Source organism: Ciconia boyciana, chromosome 14 (genome assembly GCF_034638445.1).
Source record: "Ciconia boyciana chromosome 14, ASM3463844v1, whole genome shotgun sequence".
NCBI classification, from domain to species: Eukaryota; Metazoa; Chordata; class Aves; order Ciconiiformes; family Ciconiidae; genus Ciconia; species Ciconia boyciana.
Genome location: NC_132947.1, coordinates 11,870,570 through 11,881,654, shown reverse-complemented (window position 1 = coordinate 11,881,654; position 11,085 = coordinate 11,870,570). Strand labels below are relative to the sequence as shown.

General features: G+C 49.2%; 1 protein-coding gene across 1 annotated transcript; it reads right to left on the bottom strand.

The window, feature by feature from the left end:
- Nucleotides 1-2,474: 2,474 nt before the first annotated feature.
- BLCAP (BLCAP apoptosis inducing factor) lies at nucleotides 2,475-11,085 on the bottom strand. The gene is made up of 2 exons (XM_072879263.1): nucleotides 10,814-11,085; nucleotides 2,475-4,175 (listed from the first exon to the last, which is right to left on the bottom strand). The coding sequence occupies exon 2, from the start codon at nucleotides 4,069-4,071 to the stop codon at nucleotides 3,808-3,810; it is 264 nt and encodes an 87-aa protein (XP_072735364.1). The 5' UTR covers nucleotides 4,072-4,175; nucleotides 10,814-11,085; the 3' UTR covers nucleotides 2,475-3,807.

The following is an 11,085-nucleotide window of genomic DNA, read 5'->3' as shown; positions in this document are numbered from 1 at the left end:
TCTTTTGTCTGCTGCTAAGTTAATAAGGCCGCGCTGCAGGCTTGTCTCGGGGTAAGCAGGGAGAGCATCCAAGTAGGAGGCACTAATCGCCCAGCAAGATCTGGGGATGGACGGGTGGATGCTGGGAGAGCGGGCTGGTTCCCTGCCTGCACCCCAAGCGGTGCCGGGGAGCTTGACTGCCAAACATCAGCCCCTGAGATGAGATGCACAAACATGGATCTCCAGCAGATCTAGGGTTCGAAAAGCCATACCAGCCTGGCAGTCATGGCCAAACCTTCTCCATGGGAAGCCTTGTGGTGTCCCAGTTGCTCGTCCTGGGGATGCTGTCTCTCCCTGATGAGCGGTGAGCAGGGGAGTGAGAAGCCCCGGACCCTGAGGCTGCAGTGAGGAGCCCAAGGTCTGCCTGAGCTACGCTGCATCTCTGTTTCTAGGGATCTGAGCCTGGGTTTGTTTTTTTTTTTTCCCTTTCCTGACCCTGCTGTGTCACTGATCTGTTATGTGACCTAGAAAAGAAAATGATCTCTCCTTCAAATGGAAAGACAAAAGAACAGCTTAAGGCTCCTGCTCCCTGTATCTAGGGAGCACCAGGCAGATGGACGCTTTATAATAAAGCAAGGTGATGAGACTCGCTCTGCGCCAAAGCCCTTGCGGGCAGTGTCCAGACTCAATGGGACCTGGCACAACATAGCAGTTGTGTTTTAAACCCCACTGCCTTCAGAGTCACTAGTGTAGCTATGCCCCTGGAGTGCCTGCCCACCGGTGCGGTCCCCACTCGGAGACCCCTTGGTGCCTCCAGGATACCAGGGGACAGAGCCACCCTACTGCTCTTCTGGTGGAGAAGCTCTTTGAGACCAGGGCAAAACATCTCTGCTGAGCTTTCTGCCGTGTAGCCAGCAAACGCCTGCCCAACAGCACAGGTGCTGCGTCCCTATGGGCTCAGTCCAATTTGCGGTGCACAAGCAGGAAGCTGTGATGACGCTTTTCAAAAGCCATCGGGTTCGACCTGTTCTGCAGTTGCAGGCTGGTTTTTCATGGTCTCTTTATAGAGAAGGACAAGCAGGGCATTAGCATGGGATGTGAGACCTGGTTGGGTTCCTCACTTCGCCTGAGGCTTCTGTCTGACCATGATGAAGTTACTTTAATTTTCTATCTTTAAAATGAAGATGGTATCTCAGTGCCCTAAAGAGGGGAAGACAGTGTGCTGCTGAGGGCTGCGTGCATATCAAAGAGTGCTCTTTAACTACGGTTGGGGTGAGAGGGCTGTAAAAAGTAGGTTCTTACACATCAATTTGCAGAGATCTCTCCTGTTGCTACACCAGCAGCCTCCCTCTTTTGAAGTGCTTTTTTTCTCCAAGTTGGGTCTCGTAGAAGGGAAAGCCTGCAGCTGCATCTTGTCTTGAACCCCATGTACAAAGCCAGGGCTTGCTCTCATCCAAAGGACCGTCTGGCTTCGTGGCTAGGATTTATTTAAATTGCTGTAGAGCGCAACTTGGCCAGTTAGCAGCAAAAAAAGTACTGTTAAAAGATCTGACTGCATTAGCTTAAATAAATTTAAATTTAAAAGTTGCTCAGAGTGCCGACAACAGTCTTGCCATAGCTTGCAAATGAGAGGCCTTCCTCTCTCCTTTCTATTTGTTTTTTATGCTGTAGCTGGTATGACGGCTACTGGGATTTCCCTCAGCCTGACAGGTGACAGAGCTGTCATATCTATTCTCGGTGATGTGGCACGCACTTGTTTTTAAACATGTAAACACCAATATGCCCTGAACCCTTTCCAACTTGGTCTTCAGGGCTTCGGAGCAAGGGTAGAGGAAGCCGGTTTCAGCTCCAGCAGCACAGCCTCTATGCCCTTTAACTGCCCGAGGTGCTCCTGGGTGCCATTGGATCCCATAGCCCCATGTCTGGCTGCAGCATGTGTCCCCCTTCTCCTGCCGGTACTACACGGGGTCACGGCCAAAGCTGGGGAAGGGCCAACACAACCAAATCTCCCCCTGGATGGCTCGTGGCAGTTGGATTGCAGCCTGGTCTCTGCCCACAGCAGGACAGGTCGGGAAGACGTGGTGGCGTGGGATGGGCTTACAGCACGTAGGCGCCTGGCAGGTAACACTTTTACTGCCAGTGTTGGGGATTAGCGGCTTTCAGGACACAGCTCTGTGGTTTAATTTTGTAAGTGGTAAGGAAAGGGGGAAATCTGTCATGCAAGTGCAGACAGAACCAGAAGCGACCTCCTGTGTTGTGTGTAAAATGAGTCTGTTTAGGAATCACCAGTATGGTTCTGTCTGCCCATGGTCAGGTTGAACAGTTAATGAGAAGAGTCAGTACTGGGAGCTACAGGGCACAGAGGCTCTGCTTCTTGCTGGAGACTCTCCGGGGTTACTGTGCTGGGAACAGAACAACACAGAGACACATGATTGCTGGGCTAAGGCATCCGCAGTGAACAGCCAATGCATCATGCCGGGCAGGAGGCCATAGACCAAAGTTTATAAAGCTTTATTAAACATTTTGAACAGCTGTGCAATGAACAAACAATACTCTGGAAGTTTTAACTCATAGCTTGAACTTCCTTGGGACAGCAACAGCCACTTCTGCTGCTCTCCACCACGAGACTGAAGTAAAGACGAACAGATGGCAAAGGGAACCCTTTAAAGTTTAGAGACAGTATTTTGTGTTAACCTCTAAGGTTTCTCAAACAAACCTCTGCCCCAGGTTGGGCTCCGAGCCATGGCTGCACAGAGTAACCTATGCAGTGTGGAGCCCTGCACAGCTGTGCCCGTAGGACTGACCCACCACCCCCTAGGCTTCTGGGCATCCTTCTGCCAGGGGAGATGGAGACACCAGGTGCTCCTCTAGCCTCCCCCCTTCCCCAGTCAGTAGCACCAGCACCTTCTGTCACCCCTGGCCCAAAAACACTATTCACTGAAAATGGCTGAAGCATTTACTGCTTCAAGCCATGCCTCCACCTCGGGATCCTCTCCTGCCCTGCTCACACCTGGCTTTTTGGGCCAGCATGAGTTTTATAGGGTGAGGTTCACAGTGGCTTTCAGAAGCCCACATCTTGCAGCATACCGGTTCTTTATCCCAACAGTCAATACTTCGGTCAACCCTGGGAATCTAGGAGGAGGGGAAGAGAGTTGCTACTACCTGTGAGGCTTTATAAAAGCAGCAGCATAACTGAGGCTTTCAGGCTATGATCTCGGAGCATAAGTAGTTCAGAGAGCACTTCGGCAGTGCACCCATCTCTTTGGCAGGCTGAGCAGGAGGAGATGACTCAACTGCCTCTGGCTCCAGCAGCTTTGGGCCAAGTGCATCTGTGAGCTGTCGAGCTTGCCCTTGATCAGCAAGGCGGGAAGGCTGGCTCCCCACAAAGAGAAAGATGGAGAGAATCTTGTAGCTACTTGAGCAGAACCAGTGGGCCGAGAGCCCTGAGTTAGACCACCATGGCCTAATGCAGACAAGTGAGTGACACACAACTCCACCACCGTGCAACAGCTGGGCAGAGGCCAGCAGCTCGGTCCTCCACCACTTCTCAGTTAGGAGGGCTGGTGTCCGTTCCCGGTGATACGGGAAGGAAAAAAAAAAGATTTCTGCTTCTAAAAAAGCAGGTGGTGCTGCCGGAGTTCACACAGTAAACAAGTCGAATTTCACAGGCAGAGTGGGAGGAATGTACCACTCTAGTCCACACAAAGTTACAGGAAACAGGCTGTTTTTACTCCAGTCACATGCCTAATACCCCCTCCCTCCTCCCTAGCCCACCCCCTTTTTAAAAGCAAAACAAGAGCCCTCAGCAGACTGGAAGATTATTGTTTTCTAGGTGCCCACTATGCTGGGATCGTGAGCTGATTCTGGCAACTGGGATCCTGTGCAGTGATACAGGAAGCAGTTCCCCCAGCAGCTGTAGCAGATGAGGAATAAAGCTGCCAGGAAGACCAAGGCACAAATCGTGCAAGGTTTCCGTTCCAGGAGGAAACTGAGCAGGTAGAAGCCCATGAACATTGAGTGACTGAACCACAACGCTGGGTTGAGGGGCTTGGGTATGAGCAGGACGGGTAGCAACCACTGAAGGCAGTACATGGTGGCCGGCTGGCTGGGGCCTTGTGGCAGCAGCAATCAGATGTGCTCCAGAACAGTCTCCAGCAACTCCTCTGGTGGGCAGGCAGACAGGCAGTCAGGCTGTTCTGTAGGGAGGGGTAAAATGTCAGACTGTCAGAGGAACACAGCAAAAAGATCAACAGACATTCTTCCCATACAGCTTCATTTACTTCCAAGCATCGTATGCTGATGCTCGAACTTCTAATACTAAATTCTGGTGTGTCTCGGAGCTGGTGGAAACTTTCCTGCCTTCTGAACCTCAGCTGGGGACATGATCATCTGTTGCTGGTGTAGAAGTATATCCCTTATGTGTTCTGTTCCTCAGGCTTTTACCAGGCTCACTGTTGTGAGACCCTTTTCTTTAGCACAGTGCAGGAACAGAAAGGGAGAGGAGAAAACAGGAAAAAAATCTGCGGCAGCCTTTCCTACACATGTATTTATCCAAGACCATTCAAAGACTTGAGTGATGGTATAAAGAAATGCAACTGAGGGGTAAACTATTAGGTGCTACAAAGAAGTGTTAAGGAAGTGTTAGTGCAAGAAGTGCCTAGGAAGTGTTAAGCGCACAAACTGCTTCCTCCCCAGGCACAGATCCATCATAAAGTGTTCCAACAGGACAGTATAAAATTCAAGCTATACATGTAGCTACCCAGGAAAGGCCCAACAGTGTCCAGGCTGCAAAACAAAGGAGAGAACAGCTCCTGCTTAAGGGATTTATAATCCTTGCCAATCAGATGAAGTCAGATAAGACAAAGTATGGGAATAAATCAGAGGGGACAGTCTCAAAATGGCAATTTTCATAAGTGCTGTAAACACAGGATTTCCTCACTTGGATTATTATAAAACCCTGTGGAAACAGTGAGCTTTAAGGGCTTCTCTAACCAGGGATGGCAGCACACTACAAGTCCAGAAAATAAGCTTCTACCTTTAGCAACCACATCAACTACACTAAGTGTATGGGGTTTTTTTCTTTCTAAGCAGTTCAAACATCTTCAAGAATTTCAGATGGCTTAAAATAATAAATGCCTTACAGGTGTTTTTACAGAGCCAGGACTGTTGAAAGGGGAAAGAAGAATGGAGTTTAGCAGTCTGGGATAGCAACAGCAGGTCAGGTTAGAAGATACCAATACTCTTGGGAGGAAAGAACTGGAAGGTTTCCTTCAGTTCCTGTAGTAGGGAAACTGAGAAGTGGGTACATCGAGACTCCTAGCTTATTACTGCAAAAAGGCAAAACCATACAGAGGAATGCTGGAAAAGAGAAGAGCTTGGGAAGTGTGCCCTTCCCTGCCGTCCTGTAGCACATCACGATGACATGCAGCAACACTGAACAGAGCAGCTGCCAGCCAGGGCACAGAAAGACAGGTGAGAGGACAGCCTTGCTGAATGCCATGGCCTCGCCCCCACTAAGCAGACCCCGGTCAGAACAGCTTCTGGCACCAATCCTTTTATCTGAAAATACTCAGCTGAGTAGTGCTCTGTCAGAAGGATGAAGGGCTGAGCTGAGCCTATTAGGATTACAGCTGGGGGGTGGGAAGGTTTGTAGGATGAAGGAGTGAGAAGGTAAACAAACAGCACATTCCTCTGGCTCCTGTTGGCAGGAGAAGGGATCTCCTGGTGAAGGGAGGGAGAAGGAGGGATTGCACAGAAAAGCCAAAGAGAAAACCACACGTGGTTCTCTTCCAAAAAACCACTGAGGTCAGACTTGTCTTACAGCTCTGTAAGCTCACAGGTACCAACCAACCGGCTCTTGTCGGAAGCAGGAAGCACACTGCCATCCACTGTGTTCTTAGCAGCAGGATCTATTTTAATGTTAGTGAGAGAGAATGCAGGCCAAAATCTCCATGAGGGGAAACATATTAAGAGTATTTGGGGGAAGTATGTTGTGCTGGTGCTCCTGCAAGAGAGTGTTCTCCAGCAGAGAGGGCAGCTGGGGTTCAATTAGTAAAACTCGGCTGCAGTTAGGCAGCCAAAGAATAAGGAAGAAGTTATTTTATGTTGCAACATGGATAAAGTCAAGTGAAAGGAATAAAGCTCCCAATGTTAGTCCTGTTTTATGCAGGTTACTCACTCGTATCTTTAAGGGCAAGTCTAGTCCCAAGCCTGTTTCCCCCACCTATAAACTGGAAATAAGGATTACTTATTTTATAACAAAACATGCTGTCTGCTAGCCTTTGTGAATCACTTAGATGTTTCTGGAGTAAAAGTACTGCAGACGTATTAGATTACTTTTTCCCAAGGGGAAGAATGGAGAGAATATTTAACAATAAATATTTGAACAGAAAGGTAATTAAACCCCACCACTCAACTCTTCAGTTCAGATTGCATTGAATACAACAAAGTTGTACCAAATCAATGATCTGCAGCTGCCTTAATCCTCCTGAAATGTTCCTTCCTTGAAGTTTCCTATAGTCTTTCTGTCCCAAGTGCTCCCAACATTGAGCTGTACAAATCACTGCATAAACATCATGTCACACTTGTGCTAGATCCAGCCCTGAAATCACATCAGCTTGACACCTGTAGCTGGACATGTGCTGCAGTCTTTGGGTCACCCCTTCTTGAAGCTTTGAAGTGTCTACAGACAATTGCTTTGGGCTTTCTGTCTCTAGAGTAAAGAAATGGATTAAAAACAACCTAAGATAATGTGTCTGTCAGAAGACAGGAACAAGGCTGGAACAAAGCTCTAGAATCTTCCAGGACTAATGTCATAAATCTTTCAGCTTTAATAAGGCCACATGTTGCTATTGAGCCTTTAGCCCCCAAACTTTACAACTGACTATAGCTTAAGAGTATAATTATAACTTGTGACATAGCTGCATTTAACTCCACGGTCTGGCCTCCTCACCATGGCAAAGACTTAAGCGATAATGCTCTAAACAGCAAGTTGATTCTAAGCGTGTAAGCATTACCTAAACACTTCCTACAAACTCAAATCCATCTTGGAACAAGTTACCCATTTTTGAATATTGGTATTTCCTGGAAGAGCCAGTTGCTTGTAGCAATCAATGTAACCACTCTGAAGAATAAAGAACCATTTAATAGTGGTTATTTTTACTATGAAGTTTCAATGCCAATGCCCTTCAATCTGCAAACCTCTTGGCCTTCTAACAAATACAGATGTTTGAACAGTTAGTCTTGTATCTGAGGTCAGTTTGCTTATATTTTCACGTGCCCCTTTGCTATCCACCAGTTAAAGGTTGAAGACCCTTTGCTGTATCCCACAGCTGATCCTAGATAAGGTACCTACTGTAAGAGACTTCTGCAGCTCTATCTTCCTCAAGGGACTTTCCACTAGTAAGATACATACTCTTCCTAGCTCTTCACTGGAAATTCCTTTATACAGCTGGCAATGAGACTGAGTTATCTTTCCATGCTATCGATCAAAGAGAAACAGCGGCTCCTGCTATCAGCTCTTTACTGAGCAGGGAACTATCACTCTCCTTGGTGCTTGGGATAGGCAGTCCCTTCTTGAAGCCATAACAATATTCAGCTTTGCCTAGATTCTCAAGCAAGGTGAAACTTGCAAATGAGAAATTCCTACCTTCTTGTCTTTGTCCGCTCATGATCCAAGCTAAAGATTACCACGTCCCAGAGCAAATAAGAACATGTCACCCAACAGTATTTCTACCAGCTCCCTGTTTCACAACCACATCCTGCTTTTCCTCAACCAGTTGCTCTGGTTCTCCCCTGCCTGACTCATCTCTTTCCTTAGCCAGCCTGCTGTCCTGCTATCCTCAAGACTGCTCTTGTGCTCCTTCTTGAGTCATCTGACTTGGCGGCCACTCATGTTTACCAGACGGCTCCTTTTCATCACACCACCACTGCCTCCTCTCGCTCCTCCGCAGCTCTTGGAGCCACTTGAACTTGCTTCACACCCCTCAGGAGCAGAGAGCAGGCAATGCTCCCCCTGCTCTCCCCGCAGTCAGCACTCGGTGGCTCCGTCTGATCGCCGTGTGCTGCTGGAGCCTCCTCCCTGCCAGTTCCTGCAGGCAGAGGAGCAGCCTGGGGAGGTTCCCTGCGCACCTCATTAGCAAGCAAACACCAATACTTTTCCACATGCTTATTAATCGGCTTCCATCATGTTCATAGCCCTTCCTTCTGTCATCTTCCCTCCCAAGACCATTCAAAACCAGTAGGTCCTACTGGCACGTGTTTGTGAGGAGGATTTTTGAATTCCAGTGCAAAGGTAGCGGCACACCTTTCCCAGCCAGAAACAAAACTTTAATTACGACAAGTCAAAAGTGAGTAGCACAGCGCAAGTCTGCAGTGCTTTGCAATCAATCAGGCACATTTTAGAATAAATCCATCTGAGGATCTAGGAAGCTGTTCCTTGATGTTCTACATGCTAATTCAGCAATTAAGAGGGCAAGAGGTGTTCCTACACCATAGGTTTTATACATCAGTATGCCAGCACCAAGTCTGTACCTTTCTAAAGAATGTCTTAATTCCTTAACAGTCCATTTACCCTGACAGGGGAGAATAATCAGCCGGCTTTCACTAAGCACTTAAAAGGTAAGCTTGTTCAGACCTTACTAAGGCAACTATTAAGCCAGTACTGTCCACAAGGAACTTCCCCAGCAGATGCTACAGAAACAGTCACCCAGGCTGGCAGCCAAAAGGTCTGCAATAAAAGACTGAGTAAACTTTTTATTGGGGGTGGTGGTGCCAATCCCCCCCCTTTCCCAGAAGCCAAAGTTCCTGCTTGGGAATGAAAAGCCACATAGTCCAGATAAAAATCTCTCAAGTTACACAGTGCACATAGAGTAAGCCTCAGGGACTTGCACTGAGTTTCTTACCTATAAGGCTCACCTGTAGTACAGTTTGCTTAAAATTGTTTAGATCAAAACCCCTGTCATAGCCACGTAACTTGAACTGATGTGTGTGGGCCAGCATGCCGCCAGCATGTGTTCAAAACCAACTCTCAAATACCACGTAGGACCCAGAACAGCTGCTAAAAATACACAATATCCAAATCATTGGGGGGGGAAGAGGTGAAAGAGCTATCGAGTGACGAGTTTGAGGAGTTCAGCTAAGAAAAGCAACAGCAGACCAGCTTTCTAGATGCTAATGCTCTCTCTTAAAAAACCCAAGAACCATAACTGTTCAAACTTTAAGACCTATTTGCAGTATCAGGGATTTAACTTCTTCAGGGTTTTTTTTGGCCTTGCTGATATTTTTTAAAGCTTTATCTGCTGGTATGACTCAGCCGGAAAAAGTGCGTCTTCAATTTTTGGCAAAGGCTTTACCCCAGTCTTTGGTAAGTTCATGCCTTGCACACTTGATGTAGTCTCAGAAATGCTGCAACATAACTGGAAACAGTTTCCAAAAGAGCAGCAAATCCTTGACTGACCAAGCCTCGGGGTTATGAAGTGTTCTGATTTCTCAAGCTAGAGACAAGCCAAAGCGACTCATTTCGTGGAAAGCGGAGGCTCTCTGTTGAGCCACTCTCTTCACCACTTCCATAGCAGCTCTCTGAGCTTCGTTACTGATTGGGGAATTGATTAGCCTGCATCCAGAGGTAGTACAGTGCACTCACAGCACCAGGACCAACAAACTTCCACCTGTGAGCAGGAAGGCAGCAGTATGATCAGTGTTTCTCTGCACAGGAAATCGCAGGAGCAGACCCTTAAGTCAGCCAGCTCTGTGGTGGGAAGAGATGTCAACATTGACAGTTGTCATCTGAAGTATCGCTACTTTCATTTGTACTATTTCATTTGTACTATTCATTTATTAATTCTCAGTGGTCCTCATTCCCGCCCTCTGCCTTTGTTTAACTGCCAAAGACCATGAATTCCAGGCCCATTCCAAGTTCTCTGAAAAACATAATTATTTTTAGTTTTAATTTAGATCTCTTCTCTACCTTTTGTGCCTTCGACAGGCTTCAGAAGTCTGAATACAGCCTGATAAAGGCCAGTTTTCTGTGTCTTTGGTAAAGAGAGGCAAAAATGCGGTATCAGTAAGGGGTCCTGGGGAGTCATGACATGTAGGTTGGAAAGGGAAAAGTTCCTCCACTATGACAATATTTGTGAGATCAATTGTAATGTTTCAGTACAGGGGTAATGAAGTACAGGAGAGTTCAGTGTGTGTGGACTGCATCTTAAATGCAGCTTTGTGTTTCATCTTTTCTTGCACTTGCGTGTTTGGGATGTAACGAGCAACATTTGTACAACAGAACGGCTTGTAAACTCGCTTTGCAACTGGCTGAAAGCATCCGCGGGGTCGCGGGGAGGGTGCCTGGCCGGGGAGAGCAGCGCTGCGGAGTGCTGTATTCTGTGGTGGACAAAAGGATATGGAGAGTTGTCTTGCTCCGGGGAGAAACGGGCCTGGGTTTGCTTTTGGAAGGTGCTAGAGCGAGCTATGAGACGTGCCTGACTGAGAACAGAGGTAGAGAGGGGAGGAAAAAGAGTCTTGGGGGAAGCATACGGTGTTGTTATGTCCGTGTCGGGCTGGCAGTGCTCTAAGCATGCTCACAGTAGGCTGAACCCGGCTCTTTTATAACCCACGCACGCTCGGCTACGAGAGCGCGGCTCTCCCGCCGTCATGGCACCGGGAAACCCCCCGAGCGCTTCCTCCCGCTCCCCCAGGCCCGGGACTTGTCACCCCCGCCCCGGCACACCCCCGCCTGCCCGCGGACAGCGCCGAGGCCGGCCGGCGCGCGGATCGCTTCAAGGGGGCTCCTCTTCCCCCGCCCCGGTCCCCTCCCACCCCGCCCGCGGCCCGTACTCACGGCGCGGTGCCGCCGCCTCACGCCGCCATCCCGGGGCCGCCGCGGGCCCGTCCGCGCCGCGCCCTGAAGAGGGAAGGGAGAGGCCGGCCGCGTCGCCCGGGGGACGCCCGCCGCCTGCGCGCCCCGACAGGGCGCCGCCGTCCCACCAGGGCCCCGCCGCGGCTGCCCGCCGCCCGCCTGTCCCGGGCCCGGCCCGGCCCCGCCGCGCACAGCTCCGCCGCGGGCCCGCGCTCCGGCGGCGGCGGCGGCCGGGAGGGGTGGGGGGGCGGGGG